At 39.8% G+C, this 20,863-nt stretch overlaps 1 protein-coding gene across 6 annotated transcripts in view; it reads left to right on the top strand.

Moving 5' to 3' along the window:
* TAF4B (TATA-box binding protein associated factor 4b) overlaps window positions 1-20,863 on the top strand; it is a 215,396-nt gene that overhangs the window by 40,607 nt on the left and 153,926 nt on the right. For all 6 annotated transcript variants that reach the window (XM_063613543.1, XM_055235569.2, XM_055235551.2 and 3 more), the window contains exons 2-5: window positions 3,925-4,070; window positions 6,272-6,379; window positions 13,618-13,779; window positions 13,886-14,008. In XM_063613543.1, the coding sequence (XP_063469613.1) occupies window positions 3,925-4,070; window positions 6,272-6,379; window positions 13,618-13,779; window positions 13,886-14,008 (539 nt within the window). The remainder of the gene's footprint in view (window positions 1-3,924; window positions 4,071-6,271; window positions 6,380-13,617; window positions 13,780-13,885; window positions 14,009-20,863) is intronic.

Raw genomic sequence — 20,863 nt, 5'->3', positions numbered from 1 at the left:
TGATATTCTAGATGTATCACACCTTCCTTTACTTCTTTAAGTATGGTTCCTTTTATTCCTTTGAACATACTTATAATTGTTACTCTGACATTTATTAAATCTGACATCTAGTCTGTCTCACAGGTGGTTTCTGTTGCCTGCTTTTCTCCCTGTGTTTATGTCACACTTTTCTGTTTCTTTACATGTCATAGTTTGTTGTTAACTATAGTATAGCAACTCTTAATACCGGTCCCCACTCCCTTGGGTGTGTTACTGCTTTTTGATTTTTTAAAAATGTCTGGCTGAACTGTTTTAGTGAGGTCTCCTTTTGCTACAATAAGCAGCTGCTGATCTTGCTTTTTAGAGGGCACATCCTTGAACATGAGCACTGTCATCTTTAGCAGGACTCTTGTCTCTTTGCCTCATCTCTCTGTTAAGCTGTCTGCTTATGCTGGTATCACACCTGGCTGTTAGGATCCACTCATTGCCAGCTGATTGTCCTATTGTTTTCAACAATGCCCTAGAGCCTAACTTGTTCCACAGTCTGATCCAATTAAATTTGGGCTCCTTTACAGAGATAATTTTTTAGGCCAGTGTTTGAGGTTTGTTCTGACCCAAGGAGGACCCTTCTTAGTTGTCTCTTTGGTTTTCTTTGGTAAACTAGTAGACTTATGGTTTAGCTTGTACCTCTCATGAAGCTACCAGCCTCCTCTTAATTGCTACTTTGTATTTGAGGGTGCCTTTAGCCTTGAACTTCTCCACTCTGTTTAATGTAAAGACATTTCATTTAGGGAGATATTGGGAGCAGAGGTCGGGACTGTGGCTTTCTTCTCTCTGAGTGATATCCCTGCTGTAGGAACAGGGTACTGGGTGTGGGCAGTACTCAGGTCTTTTCTGCTCACCTCTCCCAACATGGAACACCTCTACCCTGTGAAAGAGCTGGGGTGAGACACTTGAGGTCCAAGCATTCTCAGTGTGCTGTCCTTGAAGTACAGATTTCCTTTTATGAATGGGAATGGGTGAAAGAAGGGAGACTTGAACCTCTAAGATGCACCTGTCTCAAGTTTATCCTCTTCAATATGTAGCTGGGATGGGGGTGAGGATTGGGGGTAGATGAGAAATGCAGGTGATTTCCTCCTCCTGGGAAGATACCATAGCCTTAGATTGGGAGGTTAGGAGAGAGGGAGCCCTGTGTTCTTGGCCACACTCCCTGGAATGGAATTTCTGTCATGTTGAGCTGAGGAGGGAAAGAGAGGGGAGTTGGTTGCAGCAAATGCCACATATTCTTGCTATTCTTACTGAGTTTTAGCAGATCTCCAATAACTGTAGTCATTTTCTGCATGCCTTAGGACAGTTTCCAAACACTTTTTTTTTGAGACAGAATCTCTCTGTGTTACCCAGGCTGGAGTGCAGTGGCGAGATCTCAGCTCACTGTAACCACCGCCTCCCAGGTTCAAGCGATTCTTGTGCTTCAGCTTCCTGAGTAGTAGCTGGGATTACAGGTGCCTGCCACCACACTCCGCTAATATTTGTATTTTTTAGTAGAGACGGGGATTCACCCTGTTGGCCAGGCTGGTCTCAAACTCCTGGCCTCAAGTGATCCACCTGCCTTGGCCTCCCAAGGTGCTGGGTTTACAAGTGTGAGCTACCATACCTGACCAGTTTCCAAAAACTTTGAATGGTTGTTTTATAAAAATAATTTTCACCAGTTATGCCTATTTTACTGGGGAACAGGATTGTAGAGATCCTCTTGCCACAATTCTGAAAGTGGAACTCCAGCTATGAATATTTTGGTTGTGCCTCCTTTTGACACAAAAGACTTTTTTTTTTTTTTTTTTTTTTTTTTGACAGCGTTGTGCCTTGTCACCTAGGCGGAAGTGCAGTGGCACCATCAGCTCACTACAGCCTTGAACTTTTGGGCTCAAGTGAGCCTCCCGCCTCAGTCTCTTGAGTAGCTCGGACTACAGGCACACGGCCACTGCATTTGGCTAATTAAAAAATTATTTTTGTAGAGACAGGGTCTCACTTTGTTGCTGAGGGTAGTCTCAAACCCCAGGTCTCAAGAGATCCTCCTGCCTTAGCCTGCCAAAGTGTTGGGATTACAGGCATGAGCCACCATGCCTGGCCAAGAATTACTTTAGGTTAGAAATACTGAGTTACAGGATATGCAAATGGAAATAAATTTGATGTAAAGTTGAAGAAAGTAGTTGTACCAAATTGTATTACCACCAACAAGATGTTAGAATTCCTGTTAATACACTTTTCTCTAACCCTTGGTATTGTCATTGGTCATGTTAATCTTTGCTTGTCTGTGTAGATATGAAGTGATATTTCACTGTGGTCTTAATTTACCTTTCCCTGTCCTTGGCCTCTGTGTTTCTTTTGTGCATTTTGGATACTTATCCTTTGAATATATGTGAACCAAAATTTTGCTTCATTTTGTGGCGTTTCCTATTACCTGATGGTATCTTTTGCTAAATAACAGTTTTTACCTTTAATGTAGTTGAGTTTATCTAATTTTAAGAAATTCTTCCCTATCCCAAGTTCAGAAAGTCCTTTCTTTCGCGCTCTCTCTCTCTCTCTCTCTCTCTTTTTTGAGACAGGGTCTTGCTCTGTGTCCCAGGCTGGAGTGTAGATGCGATCATAGCCCACTGCAGCCTCGAGCTTGTGGGCTCAAGCTGTCCTCCTGCCTCAACAGTTGTCCCAATTACCTGGGACCACAGACTATAGGCATGCAGAAAGATAATTTCCTACATTGTCTAAGAGTTTAAAAATTTTTACCTTTTACTTTTATATTCTTAATACACCTGGTTTTTGTGAATGTGTGTGAAATAGGCATCTGAAAGGTCAACCTAAAAGAAAGAAGCTGAGGCAGAATTAATATAGAGAGTTTATTTGGGCCAAGGTTGAGTACAGCTGCCCAGGACACACAAATTGCCTTGGGGAGTGCCTTTGTAACAAACAGGTTTTTAAAAGCAGAAAAGGGTATAAAGAGTGGGTTGATTAAAATATTATTTGTCAGCTGGGTGCGGTGGCTCACACCTGTAATCCCAGCACTTTGGGAGGCTGAGGTGGGAGGATCACCTGAGGGTCAGGGGTTTGAGACCAGCTACTGGGGAGGGTGAGGCAGGAGAATCTCTTGAACCCAGGAGGCGGAGGTTGCAGTGAGCCAAGATCGCCTGGGCGACAGAGCGAGACTCTGTCTCAAAAATAAAAAAAAAAGTTATTTGTCAGGAATCCTCATTGGTTTACAGAAATAACATTGATTGGTTATACATTGTTGAACTGTAGAGTGTGGTTTATGTTATCTGGCATGTGGCATTGTCAGGTTACTTTAGAGCTACTTGTGGCTATAGCAAGCAGTTTCAAGAGAGGATTGATTACATAGCAAAGGGGGGTAAGACCTAATTGCTGTCTCATTTTAATGCCTCTCTGGGGGAGATAATTTTAAAGGGCTCACATTTATATATATTTTTCTTTCTCAAATTTTATCTTTTCCGTATAGATAGCTAATTGACCAGCCCCATTTACTGAATAGTCTCTCCTTTCCTCATAAGTCTACAGAGCCTTTTAGGAAAATGTGATATGATATATCTACATGAGTTGATTTGGGGGTTCTCTGTTCTATTTCAGTGGTCAGCTTATTCAGTCTTATGCTGTTAACCACACCATCTTAATTACTGTAGCTTTATAGATAGTTTTGATGTCATGAAGGAAAAATGTTTTGCTTTCTTCAGGAGCATCTCATTATATTCATAGATCTAAAATTTTTAAATAGCTTGGAGTAAAAACATTTGTTCATCTTTGATATAAGTAGCAGGCATGAAATTCAGTATGTATTGAAGACATCATTTTAAAGTGTTGAAAAAATGGGAGAAGAAAATATCTGATGCTTATGCTGTATTTAGTGGCTCAGAGGTCACTTTTTTTTTCTTTTTTATATAGGAACTGTTTTGATTAAAAGTAACAGTGGTCAGTTGATGTTGGTATCTCCTCAGCAAACTGTAACAAGAGCCGAGACCACAAGTAACATAACCTCAAGGCCGGCAGTACCAGCGAATCCTCAAACAGTCAAAATCTGTACAGTGCCGGTAATATACCTTAAATATTTTTCATCTTTCTTTGTTTCTCAGCTATAATTTTCATATAAATGTTGTGTATATGTTTGCTAGTAAAAAATAATGTAAAACATGATTCTGCTTAGCTTTTTAGGTCAGCTTCCCTTGAATATGTCAATTTAATAAAGATTTTTGGTTTTGTCCTCTGATAATTGCCAAAATAGTAAATTCAGTCTTCATATTCAGATTTTATGTCCTCAAAGGAATGTTCATAGGGCTATCTGCATCTTTTTTGAGACAGGATTTCACTCTATCTCCCAGGCTGGAGTACAATTGCGTGAACACGGCTCACTTGGTTCACTGTAGGCCTCAAGCTCCCGAGCTCAGGTAATCCTCCTGCCTCAGGCTCCCATGTAGCTGGGACCACAACTGCATACCACCGTGCCCGACTAATTTTATTTTTTGCACAGATAGCATGTCCCTTTGTTGCTCAGGCTGGTCTTGAATTCTTGGGCTCATGATAATCCGCTTGCCCTGGCCTCCCAAAGTGCTGGGATTACAGGTGTGAGCCACTGCACCTGGCCTATTTGCATCTTAAATGGAAAGAATATAATAATTCTGCCTCCCGAGTAGCTGGGATTACAGGCACCCACCACCATGCCTAGCTAATTTTTGTGTTTTTAGTAGAGACACAGTTTTGCCATGCTAGCCAGGCTGGTTTTGAACTCCTGACCTCAGGTGACCTGCCTGCCTTGGCCTCTCGAAGTGTCGGGATTACAGGCGTGAGCCACTGCCCTTGACCAGTTCTGCTTTAATTTTAATTTTTGGTAAAATAGTAATATTCTTTTTTTTTTTGAGACAGAGTTTCGCTCTTGTTACCCAGGCTGGAGTGCAATGGTATGATCTCGGCTCACCAAAACCTCTGCCTCCCAGGTTCAAGTGATTCTCCTGCCTCAGCCTCCTGAGTAGCTGGGATTACAGGCATGTGCTACCACGCCCGGCTCATTTTGTATTTTTAGTAGAGATGGGGTTCTCCATGTTGGTCAGGCTGATCTCGAACTCTTGACCTCAGGTGATCTGCCCACCTTGGCCTCCCAAAGTGCTGGGATTACAGGCATGAGTCACTGTACCTGGCCTATAGTATTCATTTTTATTTGTATCTTACAGAAATTATCTTTAAGAAATACAGAAATCTGCTGCATTTCATTAACTTGGCATTGTTAGAATGACTTATTTTACATCCATGGTGATCTTTCTAGATAACTGAAGCTTATCTTGTTTGATAGAGTTAAAAATATTTTTATGGGCTGTGCGCGGTGGCTCACGCCTGTAATCCCAGCACCTTGGGAGGCTGAGGTGGGTGGATCACGAGGTCAGGAGATCGAGACCATCCTGGCTAACACGGTGAAACCCTGTCTCTACTAAAAATACAAAAAAATTAGCCTGGTGTGGTGGCAGGCGCCTGTAGTCCCAGCTACTCGGGAGGCTGAGGCAGGAGAATGGCATGAACCCAGGAAGCGGAGCTTGCAGTGAGCCGAGATCGCGCCACCTCACTCCAGCCTGGGCGACAGAGCGAGACTCTGTCTCAAAACAAAACAAAAAACAAAACAAAAATTATATATGTATATTTTTTAATGGGTATTTTATTTAAATAAAAATGCTGAATGTAGTTTAGCATTTCCTTGATGACTCAGGCTCATTGTAATGACAGATTGCATTGTTTTTTGTAATAATCATTCTCTGCCAGTGTTTTTCATTTTTGTGCCCTACTAATTTGATTCTAGGTCCTGAAACAGTCATTTTCTCTGTTACCATATCTGTCGATAATAGCTACTCCTTCCCTTTCTAGTTTGGTTTAACTGCTGTGGGTTGAGAATGTAGGTTAGCAGGTTTTTGTTTATAATTAAATATTACATAAGAATCTATTTTTTCTGTATGAACCAAAGAGTCAAGATTTTAATGTTGAATACTGTAGTATTTATTTAGTTTGAAATTTCAGATAAATGGGTTATTTATTGAATCAGTTGCCACCTTAGAAATATGAAATGAGTGTCATCCGGGCAGCTGACCAGTTAGGTTTATAGTACAGAATGTGTGTAAAACACATTAGGTTATAATTCCAGTCATAACAAATACATTTACTGTCATAAAGTGTTCTAATGTTCACTGTAGTACTGATTTTAAATTACTAACGCTAATGACTTTGTGTTATCTTGCGCCCCTCCACCGCCAAGAACTCTAGTGCACAGTTAATCAAGAAAGTGGCAGTGACACCTGTTAAAAAATTGGCACAAATAGGAACTACTGTGGTAACCACTGTTCCGAAGCCTTCCTCAGTACAAGTAAGTTGTGCTGGCCATTCGTGCATTGGTTGGTCTCTTAACTTTTTAAAAAATCATTTAGCTATCTCCTGTTAGATATATAAGTTACTATGTGACATTGAAGATAGCAATTCAGTGATATATGATGGCACTTATCAAACTGGGAACTGTTGGAGGTATGGGAAACAAGATAAACATGGTGTACATTCTTGGAATACCAGTTTTACTTCAGTGTATTAAATTAATACAAATCTGCCTGATAGCCATGTGTTGCAGTATCTGGAAGCAGGTGCTGAGATAAAATTTGGGATATGTAGGGATAAATACCCATGGAAGGAAAGGAGAGTAGATAAGGGTTTGAACTAGATGCAGGCCCAATAAAGCCTTAGCCACCCTAGTGGAGAACTTTGGAGCATATATGGCCTGTCAGCATTGTCCCACTATAGGTTAACATGGTTGGCTGGGCCTTAATTCCTACTCTCTGTTCAGTCATTGGATGTGGACTTCCCTGGGAAAGTTACCTTTGGGCAAGGTGATCCTCTGCAGCTGAGGGAAGCCTGATGGAACTGATAAATGGAGGCTGTCTAATATCATTCCTAGCAGCTAGCTAGGACAGTACATATCACTCCTTGTCATGGTTCATCACAGGCTACTCCTTGCATCACTTGGATCTGTTTCCTCATACATGTTGGAGATCAGCTGTTCTGGGATTCTCATGGTTTTCTTCTTTGGGGAAACAAAGAGGAGGTTAATACGATGAACTACAGTCCCCACTGCTGCAGCTGGTTTCTGGTGGCACCTGATGTTAATTATTTCCCTCTTCCACTGTCCCTTCCTAGATTCCCTTCCCCTCAACTACCAACTATACTGGTCTTTGTTAACTTAAATGATAACATGACCAGACCCTCATCCCTGAGGGATCTGTGGTCTTAATAACCATGTTCATTTGAGGTCAGGGTTGCTACGCTTCTCTATTTATCATCACAATTGGGCAAGGAAATACAAGGAGGCGTTTATAAGTGAATCACCTGAATCACGTGGATTTGCCACACGTACTTCTTTTTGCCTCCATTGCGTAATAGCAACCCTACCTCCTCCAGATGATGGGAGTCAATTACTCTTCCTAAGATAATTATTCCTGTCTTTCCTGCTGGATTGTGGTTACAAGGAACCAGAGTGCAGCCATAGTGTCTATTTTGTTTTATTTATTTTTTCTTTTGTTTTGTTTTATTTTATTTTATTTTTGAAGACGGAGTCTTACTCTATCACCTAGGCCGGAGTGCCGTGGTGCGATCTTGGCTCACTATAAACCCTACTCCCTGGGTTCCAGTGATTCTCCTGCCTCAGCCTCCCACGTAGCTGGGATTACAGGCGTGTGCCACCACGCCCAGCTGACTTTTTGTATTTTTAGTAGGGATGGGGTTTCACCATGTTGGCCAGGCTGGTCTCGAACTCTTGACCAAGTAATCCGCCTACCTTAGCCTCCCAAAGTCCTGGGATTACAGGCATGAGCCACCGCACCCGACTCTTAGTGTCTGTTCTTAGTGTCTGTTTATAGGAACTCTTGCTTTGTCCTCTGGTAAAGGTGTTTGCTTCCTGTGGGCAGAAATGGGAAACACAAAGTCCTCCAGTGAGTCTTTGTTGTGAGTGATGGTAAGTGGGGCCATTCATGCTTCTTCTCCTTGATTCCTTGATCTGTGGGTTTGTCTTGTTGGGGACATAGTACCATATGGAAATTTTTGATTCAATGAGTATGCTGAGTCTTGGAGGATGGAATCCCATACTCATAGAGTATTGCCTCTATGTTTGTACTTCACCTGTACCTCTTGCTGGCTGTTCTTATATTTTACTAGACTCCTAGTTTCCGAGTCAAGACATATGTGTAAAACCAGCGGATCTGATAGTCCTGGGACTATGCATCTTCTGGGGGCATGCTATGTGGAATCCATGCTAGTGGATCAGACCCTCTTTTGGTGTTCCAAACTTGAACCATACTGCTCACATTCTTTTCATCTAACAGAAATGATGAGCAGTGAATCTGATTTTAAACACAATATTTTTCTAGTAATACCATTTGTTGGCACTTAACATGCTTGACACTTTTTTAGGTGCCTTACATTCATCATCTCGTTTCATCCTTGTGACTATACTATAAGGAAGTGTGATCTCCATTTTATATGAGAGGTTAAGAAGCTTGCCTGATTTCTGCTAGTATGTGGCAGAGTGAGGATTTGACCCTTTATCTGACTCTGGAAACTGTTCTTAATGACCTATGTACTGATTATCTCAAAACCTACTGTATTTTTTTCCTTAGGATAAATTCTAAGGAGATTATTGGGCCAAAGAATATAAATTTAGGCCTGTTGATAGCTACTATCATATTGTTTTATGAAGAAGTTAACCACTTTAGACTATCAGTACTTAGAATATATCAGTTTTTCATTGGATATAGTTCTTAAAGATTGAGTACATAAATAACACCACAGGTTAAAAAAATATATTGCGGAGAGAAAACATGCTTAGCAACATGATCTTAGATACTTAAGATTGCCGTTTGTACATTATGGCTCTTCAGGACACAGAGAGCAAATTATGTTGTGCTGGGATAACTGAAGGAACTCCACTACACTACTTCTTCAGGGCCCTTTTGGGAGCCAGTTTAGTGGTAAAGTGAGTTGCTTGGATATTACTTCTTAGAGTGTATCAGGGATTCTCCGCATCCATGGACTTTAATTTGTCCCCTGCCAGCTACAGCCACAGTTCTATTTCTGTGCTCTCTGAATATTCGTTGAAGTCTTAATAGTTCTAGAACATGAAAGCTTGTGTTCATTTACTTAGTAATCATAGCCAGTGAACACTAATTATGTTTGTAGTTTTTAAAAAAATTACTTTATTTAAAAAATAGAGATGAGGTCTTACTCTGTTGCCCAGGCTGTTCTTGAACTCCTAGGGCTCAAGCAAATCCTCCCGCCTCTGCCTTGCAAAATGCTGGGATTATAGGCATCAGCCATTGCACCCAGCCTATATTAGTAGTTTTTATAAAAGAGACAACCTGGGCCGGGCGCGGTGGCTCAAGCCTGTAATCCGAGCACTTTGGGAGGTCAAGGTGGGCGGATCACAAGGTCAGGAGATCGCCACCATCCTGGCTAACACGGTGAAACCCCGTCTCTACTAAAAATACAAAAAATTAGCCGGGCGTGTTGGTGGGCGCCTGTAGTCCCAGCTACTTGGGAGGCTGAGGCAGGAGAATGGCGTGAACCCGGGAGGCGGAGCTTGCAGTGAGCCGAGATCGCGCCACTGCACTCCAGCCCAGGGGACAGAGAAAGACTCCGCCTCAAAAAAAAAAAAAAAAAAAAAAAAAAAGAGACAACCTGGAGCCTGTGAATTCAGATGAGGGGGAAAATCTTTACTAAGCTTAAACTAAAACTTAGAATTTCTTTCAGCTACGAATGTAGGCTTCAAACTACAGAACCATGGAGTATTACATTGAGTTAGTACGTATCTGTGACTTTGTTACAATAGAAATAATTGAAATTTGTATGTTTCCTCATGTTTGTAGTTATCTTAAAATGCTCATGCTAATCTGTCATTGATATTTTTGTGTGGACCATTTATTTTTCTTAGCTAATTTAGGTTGATGCATATTTTAAGTTGGGCTACTCCTTAGTGGTAGTCTAGAACAGTGGAAATTAGTAAAGAATGAAGTTAATGATATCTGTCCACTTTAAGGGATAAGCATCTCAGTTTTAGGCATGGAAATAAGGAGCTAGAACTTAAAAATGAGAGAAGATACAACTCCTTGTACTTGATTGTCAGACTGTGAATGCAAATGTGTGTGTTAAAAAATTTTGAAAGTATTTTCCTATTAGGCTTTGTCTAATAAATATAACACAAGAACTAGTTAGAAATCTTGTGTTCACTTTTATATTGTATTTGATGAAGATGTAGTTTGGCCCATTGTTAGATTGGAATCTAATGTGCAAATGATTAGTATTTCTAATTAAATATGAATAAACCTAAAGCAATTGCTGTTTCAGACAGGTACAGAAAATGACCCTCCTTGAAATGCTGTTTCATCTTCTAAATTTCCATACAACTCATTTTATTGGCTCTGTGTAGAATTGGTTTTCACACATTTATTTCACATATACTTCAGTCCATTTTCCTCGTGTCCTCAACATGCCTAGTCAGTCAGTGCAGCCTTGCAAAGCATTGAAGTTACCATTGGCTGGCCTATTGAGTCAAAGGCAGAGTTGTGATTGAGTTTAAGACACTTTGGGCCAGGCATGGTGAGTCACACCTGTAATCCCAGCACTTTGGGAGGCCTAGGCGGGTGGATCACCTGAGGTCGGGAGTTTGAGACCAGCTTGGCCAACATGGTGAAACCCTGTCTCTACTAAACATTCAAAAATGGGCTGGGTGCTGTGGTGGTGGGCGCCTGTCATCCCAGCTGCTCAGGAGGCTGAGGCAGAAGAATCACTTGAACCCAGGAGGTGGAGATTGCAGTGAGCCGAGATCGCACCACTGCACTCCAGCCTGGGTGACAGAGCGAGACTCTGTCTCAAAAAAAAAAAAAAAAAAAGACACTTTGAAGGGTGAGGGGGAATGGAATTTATTAGGCGAAAAGGAGAAAAAAAAAAACTCAGCAAAGCCAGAGGGGTTCCCGTTAGCAGTCCCCCATCTCACAAATTGAATCTCGGGTCACCACATAGGAACAGGAGAGGCCAGGCTTCTCCCCCTTGCAAAGGACCTGATCTTCCCGAGTCTTCACCCCTCCTCCTCCCAGTGGGCAGGTGCGTGGGGGATTCTTCTGGAGCCTTTCCCCTAATCTTCCGGTTGTGTCTGTCAAGATCATCAGGCATTAAATTCTCACGAGGAGAGTGCAGCTTAAATCCCCTGCATGCGCAGTTCACGAGAAGGTTCTCGCTATGAGACTAATGGCACCGCTGATCTGACAGGAGGCAAAGCTCAGGCAGTAATGCTCACTTGCCTCCTCTGTGTGTCCCTATTCCTAACAGGCCACAGACCTATACCCGCCCGTGGCATGGTGACTGGGGACCCCTGTGGTAAGATACAAGTAGTAGCTATACTAGAAAGTGTTATGAAGGACAGATTTTTTTACTGGAGACAGGATAAAACATTGACAAGGAAAATAGAATTCCATAAATGCCCCCTCTACTTGATAGGATGTTTTTCCTAAACTCACATTTCAGTTGGACCTTAGTTTGCTTCCTGAGGGAGGGGGACAGTACGCCCCCAAGGAACCTCTCCCATCAGTCCTCAGAGGTGATCATAACCACCAGCTAAAATTCCAGATTACACTTTCTTAAATATGGCAGTACAAACAGCGAATGACTGATTATAAGATAGACTAAAGAAAGAGGCTTATTTACTGTATAGAAAACTAAAAATTTATTAGAAAATCTCCACAAGAATTCAGAAGAAACTGAGTGGTAGGTTGGAGAGCAGGACTAAGGATATGAAAAGGAGGGAGATTTCCTTTTGAATGTTGCCTTTGAGGCTCTATCTATATTTAACAAAATCGTACTAACTTAGGTGTAATTTTTAATTTTATCTCTTGTTAAAAACTTTATTGTTCTAGTCCTCATCATTAATCAGTAATTTTAAAATCTTATTAAAGTTTTTGCCAGGTGAGCCTTTAGTTTACTTTTCATCTATTATCCTTATTCAATATTGAAATATGTTACAGCCTTTCTCATAAAATGAACTGAACACCTTTCCCTGTTCTGCTTTTCTAGAACATGTTGTATAAGACAGGAGTTATGCAAAAGTGTGGAAAAATCACATGGAAAGTATCTGAGCCTGGAGACTTGAGGGAGGGAGGTCTTTTTGGGTATCATTTCAATATCTTTAATTTGTCTATTCTAGTTTCTGTGTTTTGTGCTAATTTTCTCATTTCATGTTTTTCCAAAAACGCTTTTGGTTTTGTTTCAAATGCATTAGCATATGGTATTTAATATTTTTATTATGCATTATGAAATATACATGCAAACAAAAGACTACATGTAATATGGACACATATGTAATATGTCTGCTGTTGAAAAAAATAATAGTAAAATGAAGGCCCATATACCCCAAACCCACGTTAGGGCCACCATGTGTCCCCACTCCTCTCCTTCTATCAATTCTCAGCATTTTAAATGCTCTTCCTGTTTGTAAAGAAAATTTTTTTCTGGAGACAGGATCTTGTTACGTTACCCAGACTGGTCTCGAACTCCTGTCCTCAAGCAATCCTCCTGGCTCAGCCTTCCAAAGTGCTGGTATTGTAAGTGTGAGCCACTGCACTTGTCCTTCTTCCGATTTTTTACCCTCAGAACATTCCAGTCTCTCTAATGTGGGAGATTTTGTTGTACATTCAATTCACCTATCTTGACTATTACAGAAGGAAATTTTCTTGAAGGTGATAGCAACTTGACCTTTTTGTGTTGCATGCTTGTAGAACATAGACATTTAAATTAAATGATGGTGCATTGTTCAGTTTTCTGTGTGAATTGTATTTAAATGCTATTCCTTATCCCCGATCCCCAAACTTTTATTATGTTCTGTAACTTTTAGTGTTTGTCTTTAAAATAAGATTATTGCTTTATCTCAATGTGATTTTCTAAATTACTGCTTGACTTGTGATCGCTTGTATGAGGTTTTTGTCCTGTAGGTGGTGCTAGAGTCACACCTCATTTTGATAGAAGGTAGAGAAACAACTGAAATTCAGTGTGAAAATAAGATACCACATTTTATAATATTCTTCATGCCTACTTTAATGGTCTACATAAAAGCAGTTTATCTGAATGTTAGATAATAAGTAGATTGCTCTGCTTTGTTCTTAAGAAAAAGCAGAATATTCTATGTTCTCATAAATACTTTCAGATACTTCTTGGAGTATTAATATTTTTTGAGGACTTATTTGCTTTAGCACTGTTTTTCACAAAAAATCCTAGGACAGCAGGTACCGTTGCAATCCCTGTTTCTGCAGAGAGTAATCAGGATTAGCAAGATTAAGTAACTTGCCTGCAGTCAACACTTGGTAGGTGGTAATGAAATAGTAGATAGATGGGGTGAGAATGAAACCCAGATCTGCTAGACTCAAGAGTTCCTAGAACTGTGTTATATTGCCTTAGACTAGTAGAGCATAACATAAAACCACAGATGTCAAAATTAACTTGTCTGATGAGTGTGAAATGAGGCACCCACTAATGTATCATAGTAATACATGCCTAAATATTTAATACCTTTAATTTCAGTCTGTGGCTGTGCCAACCAGTGTCGTCACAGTTACTCCTGGAAAGCCATTGAATACTGTTACTACCCTGAAGCCTTCAAGTTTGGGAGCATCATCCACTCCCTCAAATGAGCCCAATCTTAACGCAGAGAACTCAGCAGCTGTTCAGATTAATCTTTCTCCGGTAAGCTCTTACTTACACCTTATATAAATCTTGTTCCTTGCAAGTTCTTTTGAATTGTTTGCTCACTAACACTTGTGTTTGCTTATATTTACATTTTCCTATTTAGACAATGCTAGAAAATGTGAAGAAATGCAAGAACTTCCTTGCAATGTTAATAAAACTAGCATGTAGTGGATCACAGTCCCCAGAAATGGGGCAAAATGTGAAGAAGCTGGTGGAACAACTTTTGGTAAGTAGTGCTATAAAATCCTGCAAATTCTGGAGGAATCCATATAATACATTTTAATTGGGAAATGCATATTTTTAAATGAGATTTATTTTATTTATTTAATTAATTAATGTATTTTTTGAGACAGAGTCTCTCTGTTGCCAAGTTGGAGTGCAGTGGCATGATCTAGGCTGACTGCAACCTCTGCCTCCTGGGTTCAAATGATTCTCATGCCTCAGTTTCCCGAGTAGCTGGGATTACAGGTGTCCACCACCACGCTCGGCTAATTTTTGTATTTTTAGTAGAGACGGGGTTTTGCCATGTTGATTGGGCTGGTCTCAAACTCCTGGCCTCAAGTGATGCACTTGCCCTGACGTCCCAAAGTGTTGGGATTACAGGTGTGAGCCACCAAGCCCGGCCTGAGATTTATTTTAAATGTAGTTCTTAATAAATTTTGTTTTTTGCTTCTTGAAAGCTTTGTAAAGACTATAAATCTTGGCTAGACAAACCTATTGTATATTTCTTTTGAAAATTTACCTTTTTAAAAAATTGTATATGTTTAAGGTATGCAACATGATGTTTTGATATATATATTATTTCTGTACATGAATCTTGCCTCCCTTACTCTACAAAGGGCCTTGGAGAGAAGGTTCATTATTTAGTCAATAGGAAATTGTTATTAAAATTATGAAATCTCGGCTGGGCGCAGTGGCTCATGCCTGTAATCCCAGCACTTTGGGAGGCCGAGGCAGGTGGATCACCTGAGGTCAGGAGTTTGAGACCAGCCTGGCCAATGTGGTGAAATCTCTTCTGTACTAAAAATATAAAAATTAGCCAGGTGTGGTGGCGCACACCTGTAATCCCAGCTGCTGCGAAGGCTGAGGCAGGAGAATGGCTTGAACCTGGGAGGCAGAGGTTGCAGTAAGCTGACATTGCACCACTGTACTCTAGCCCAGGCAACAGAGCAAGACTCTGTCTCAAAAAAAAAAAAAAAAAAAAGAAAGAAAGAAAAAAGAATTATGAAATCTCAGAAAGCCAGGCTATCAATAGATAATGAAATTCAGTTCTCATATGTCCAGATAGACACCAAGCTTTGGGACCACAGAAGTTAGTTAATGCTCTTAGGCCTTACTTTCCTTATCTATAAGATTCTCATCTTACAAATGAGAATGTTAAACATGATGATCGTTGATGTTTCTATGAGTGCCAAGATGCTGTGTCTTTTAGCTACCAAATTATATGCCTTTGGTTTCTTACATCCTCTTTCAGGTAAAATATGTAGGTACACTAAAAAGAGTGAAGGTAGAAGTTAGCAAATATTTCATATTATATGCTTAAGACATGCTGAGGATATAACAGACAAATGGATTTGGATTTTTTGAACTACTATAATATACAGATTTCTCTCACCACGTAATTAGAATTATATTTTTCACATAAAAATTGTCCCTTTTTCCCAGTATAAAATGTGTATATTTCAATTATTATACAGCAAAAACAAGCATAGTTTATAAATATTAAAATACCTTCTTTACTACTGTTTTCAATGCTGCCTGTAAGATGTTAGAGCACACTTGAAATGGTTAGTTTTTCATTTGGGAAGATGTATTTATTTCAGATGTCTAAAATACCTCATACTAACAAATTTTTAATTCAACTTTCGTGTGTCTTTTTAAAAGTAAACATTGAGCTTTTGATCTTCCCTTTTCAAGGTATGCTAGTTTTGAAAGGGGATATGATGACTTGTTTCTCTGAAATGGAATACTCTAGATGAAGAGACCTGTTGGAAAGGAACACATATCCCATAAAATATTAAAGACTTTTTAACCACAAAACATATGTGTGAATTTTATGGACAGATAGAAGCAGTTAGGAATTAATCAAATATTGCCTCCAGTTTTAAGATCTGTTTACTTTAGAATGACAAAAGCAGTTCTAAAATATTTTGGTTTTAGGATACCTTTAAATTCCTAAAACTTGAGGGCTCCCCACGGCATTTTGTTTTTGTGGGGTTAACATTAAAACTGAAAAATGTTTAACATTTTTTTATTGAAAAAGATTTTTTTTGAGGTAGGGTCTTACTCTGTCACCCAGGCTGGAGTGCAGTGGCACGAATAAGGCTCCCTGCTTTCTTGACCCTCCTGGGATCAAGCAATCCTCCCGTGTCAACCTCCCAGGTAACTGGGACCACTGACATGTACTGCCACACCTGGCTAATTTTTTAACTTTTTTGTAGAGACAGGGTCTTGCTGAGTTGCTCAGGCTGATCTCAAACTCCTGAGCTCAAGTAATCGTCCCACCTTGGCCTGGCGAAGTGCTAGGATTACAGGCATGAGCCACCGTGCCCAGCTTGTTTATTAAAAAATAACAGTAAACCCATTAAATGTTAACATAACTGACATTTAAGTGAAAACTGAGTTTCAAAACAACAACAAAATTGAATGAGAAGAGTGGCATTGCTGTACCAATTTTGCAAATCTCCTTAGTGGCCGACCTAATGGAAAACAGCTGGATTCTCATATCTTCTGCATTTAATCTGTTTTGTGGTATGTTATTTTTTTGGGAGTATTTGGAGAATATCTGGTCTTGTGAAGAGAGGTGGTTGGAATAGTGATTTTTTTTTTAAAAATAGCTTTTCTCCAGATCATGGTGGATATTCTTTAGAGTCTACTGGTTTATCCTGCATGCTGAATGGATCTTTTACCCACGTATGATTTTTGTAATGACATTCATTGTTCATTGGGAAAATACTGGTTCACTGAGTTATGCAGATCTTTCAAATGTTTCCAGATTTATTATTTAAGATACCAAAATAACATGCTCATTAAATTCACCACCCTTGTTAGAAAATTCTTGTACCAGGAAGCTATCAAGCTCAGAATAGTTGTTACACATTTTTCAAAATTGTAATTTTGGCTTGAGAGCTTTAATTTTTATCATTAGCAACAAATACTATCCATTGTTTTCCTTACTGTTAGAGGTTTAGTTTGTTTTTGAGAAAATAACTAACAAATACCCAAGTCTGAATAACCACAATTGCTTTGCCATTCTTTTCAGTAAAAATGGAAAAAAGTGGCTAGTTTTGTGACTCAATTACAGTGATTTTCCTACATCCTCTGACCTTGATCTGCAACAAAAATGCTCTATGTGGCCGGGCGCAGTGGCTCACGCTTGTAATCCCAGCACTTTGGGAGGCCGAGGCGGGCGGATCACAAGGTCAGGAGATCAAGACCACGGTGAAACCCCGTCTCTACTAAAAATACAAAAAAATTAGCCGAGCGTGGTGGCGGGCGCCTGTAGTCCCAGCTACTCGGAGAGGCTGAGGCAGGAGAATGGCGTGAACCCAGGAGGCGGAGCTTGCAGTCAGCTGAGATCGGGCCACTGCACTCCAACCTGGGTGACAGAGCGAGACTCCGTCTCAAAAAAAAAAAAAAAAAAATGCTCTATGGTTCCTGTTTTGTTATACACAATATTAAAGAGGTATCTACTGAAGAGTTGAGATTTAGTAAAGTTAATTTTTACTGCTTCATCCAAGGATGTTTCAAAGTGAAATTGGGTCTTTTTTTTAATTTTTATTTTTTGGAGTAAGAGTCTTGCTCTCTTGCTCAGGCTAGAGTGCAGTGGCGTGATACTAGCTCACTGCAGCCTCAAACTTACGGGCTCAAGGGCTCCTTCCACTTCACCCTCCAAGTAGCTAGGACTAGAGGTGTGTGCCACCATGCCCAGTTAGTTTTAAAATATTTTTTTGTAGTGACAGGGTCTCACTATGTTGCCCAAGCTATTCTCCCAACTTCTGGCCTCAAGCGATCCTGCACCCTTGGCCCACCAAAGTACTGGGATTACAGGTGTGAGCCACTGTGCTTGGTCTTCTGTTTTTTTTTTTTTTTTTTTTTTTCCTCCAAGCACAGAGCACTGTAGAATGTGATGATGGCTGTTTCACTTTGCCATTGCCTTTCTTACCAGTAGTTTTACCCATTGTTGGCTTTCACTAAACATTAGCTTAGTGAAAAAGGCTTTCTCTCCCAGATGTTAGTATTAATGGAAAATAATTTAGACTACACATACCCCTGAAATGCTTAATAGCGTAAGCAATGTGTAAAGGTTCCTCAGTTCTTTGAAACTGCTGTTATGGATTTACAATGTCATTCTGAAAATACTCTTGCAGATCCATAGCCAACATCATATTGAATGGGCAAAAGCTCGAACCATTTCCCTTGAGAATTGGAACAAGACAAGGTCTCACCATTCCTTTTTAACATAATACTAGAGGTTGTAGCCAGAGCAGTCAGGCAAGAGAAAGAAATAAAAGGCCTCCAAATAGGAAAAAAAGGAGTAAAACTCTGTCTTCACTGATATGATTCTATGCCTAGAAAATCCTAAAGACTCTGCCAAAAGGCTTCTAGAACTGATAAACGACTTTAGTAAAGTTTCACGGTACAAAATCAGTGTTCAAAAATCAGTAGCATTTCTATACACCAAAAACGTTCTAGCTAAGAGCCAAATCAAGAGCAGAGTCCCATTTACAATAGCCACACACAAAAATGAAGTACCTAGGAATACAGCTAACCAAGGAGGCGAAAGATGTCTACAAGGAGAAATACAAAACACTGTTGAAAATTCATGCTTATGGGCCGAAAGAATTGATATCATTAAAATAGCCATACTGCCCAAAGCAATTTACAGATTGAATGTTATTCCTGTCAAACTACCAATGTCATTTTTCACAGAATTAGAGAAAACTATTTTAAAATTCATATAGGACCGAAAAAGAGCCTGAATAGCCAAAACAATTCTAAGCAAAAAAAAAAAAAAAACAAAAAAAAAACAAAAGCCAAGTGACATCACATTACCTGACTTCAGACTATACTATAAGGCTACAGTGACCCAAATAGCATGGCACTGATACAAAAACAGACACATAGACCAATTGAACAGAATAGGGAACCCAGAAATAAAGCTGCACACCTACAACTATCTGATCTTTGACACTGTCGACAAAAATAAGTAATGGGGCCTGGCCACAGTGGCTCACGCCTTTTATAATCCTAGCACTTTGGGAGGCTGAGGCAGGTGGATCGCTTGCAGTCAGGAGATTGAGACCAGTATGGTCAACATGGCGAAACCCCATCTCTACTAAAAAAAATAAAAATTAGCCGGGTGTGGTGGTATATGCCTGTAGTCCCAGCTACTCAGGAGGCCGAGGCAGGGGAATTGCCTGAACCCGGGAGGGGGAGGTTGCAGTGGGCCGAGATCGTGCCACTGCACTACAGCCTAGGTGACACAGTGAGACTCTATCTCAAAAAGTAGTGGGGAAAGGACTGATTCTACACATGGTGCTGGGATAACTCATTATCTATGTGCAGAAGAATGAAACTGGACCCCTACTTTTCGCCATATATAAAAATTAACTTGAGATGAATTAAAGATTTAAATGTAAGACCTCAAACTGTAAAAGTCCTAGAAGAAAACCCAGGAAATACCCTTCTTGACATCAGCCTTGGCAAAGAATTTATGGCGAACTCTCCAAAAGCAATTGCAACAAAAACAAAAATCGACAAGTGGAACCTAACTAAGCTAAGGGCTTCTGCACAGCAGAAGATACTATCAACAGAGTAAACAGACCACCTACAGAAAGGAAGAAAATATTTGCAAACTATATATCTGACAAAGGTCTAATATACAGAATCAATAAGGAACTTAAAAATCAACAAGAAAAAACCCCATTAAAAAATAGGTAAACGACACGAACAGACACTTCTGAAAAGAAGACATACAAGCAGCCAACAAACATGAAAAGATGCTCATCATCACTAATCATCAGAGAAATGCAAATCAGAACCACAATGAGATACCATCTCATACTAGTCAAAATGTTTGTTATTAAGAAGTCAAAAAACAGATGCTGGTGGGGCTGCAAAGAGAAGGGAACACTTACATGCTGTTGGTGGGAATGTAAATTAGTTTAGCTACTGTGGTAAAGCAGTTTGAAGATTTCTTAAAGAACTAAAAATAGAACTACCATTTGACCCAGCAGTGCCATTACTGGGTATATATCCGAGGGAAAATAAATCATTCTATAAAAAAGACATATGCACCATGTTTATCGCAGCACTACTCAAAACAGCCAAGACATGGAATCAGCAGAGGTGTTAATTGATAGTGGGTTGGATAAATAAAAAGTGGTACATATATACCATGGAATACTACACAACCATAAAAAAGAACAAGATCATGTTTTTGTAGCAATGTGAATGGCCATTATCCTAAGCAAATTAATGCAGGAATAGAAAACCAGATACTACATGTTCTCATTTATAAGTGGGAGCTAAACGTTAAGTACACATGGACGTAAAGATGGGAACAATAGACACTGAGAACTACTAGAAAGTGGGAGTGAGGGGGTGTGTGGGCTGAAAAACTACCTCCCAGATAACTGTGCTCACTACCTGGGTGACGAGATCATCTGTACCCCAAACTTGTACCTCCTGAATCTAAAATAAAAGCTGAATTTTTTTTTTTTAAATCTAAGGTCATAGTTACCTTTCCTTGAGTGCTCCTTCCACAACTTCATGAAGAAAAAACCAGATGTTCTCTGTCACCACACAATTATAATCTTTATTAAGTATATAATATATCATATTAGGCAAAATTTTAAAAACTATACACATTTGAAAAGAATAAGATAATTCAATCAGCTACATCTTACACATTATCACTGGCATCAAGTTATTTTGGAAATACTTCTACTAATTCTGGAAATGTTGTCCCTGGCTCTTGTGTGCAAAGAACACCAGCAGGCTAGCAGATGAATTTCCAAATTGTTTTGGAGAACTTAAACACTGAGGTCTCCAAACTGAGTAACTTCGTGTTCCCCAC

Source organism: Symphalangus syndactylus, chromosome 1 (assembly GCF_028878055.3).
Source record: "Symphalangus syndactylus isolate Jambi chromosome 1, NHGRI_mSymSyn1-v2.1_pri, whole genome shotgun sequence".
NCBI classification, from domain to species: Eukaryota; Metazoa; Chordata; class Mammalia; order Primates; family Hylobatidae; genus Symphalangus; species Symphalangus syndactylus.
Note: the sequence above shows the minus strand (reverse complement) of the source record. Positions and strands in the feature narration are given on the sequence as shown.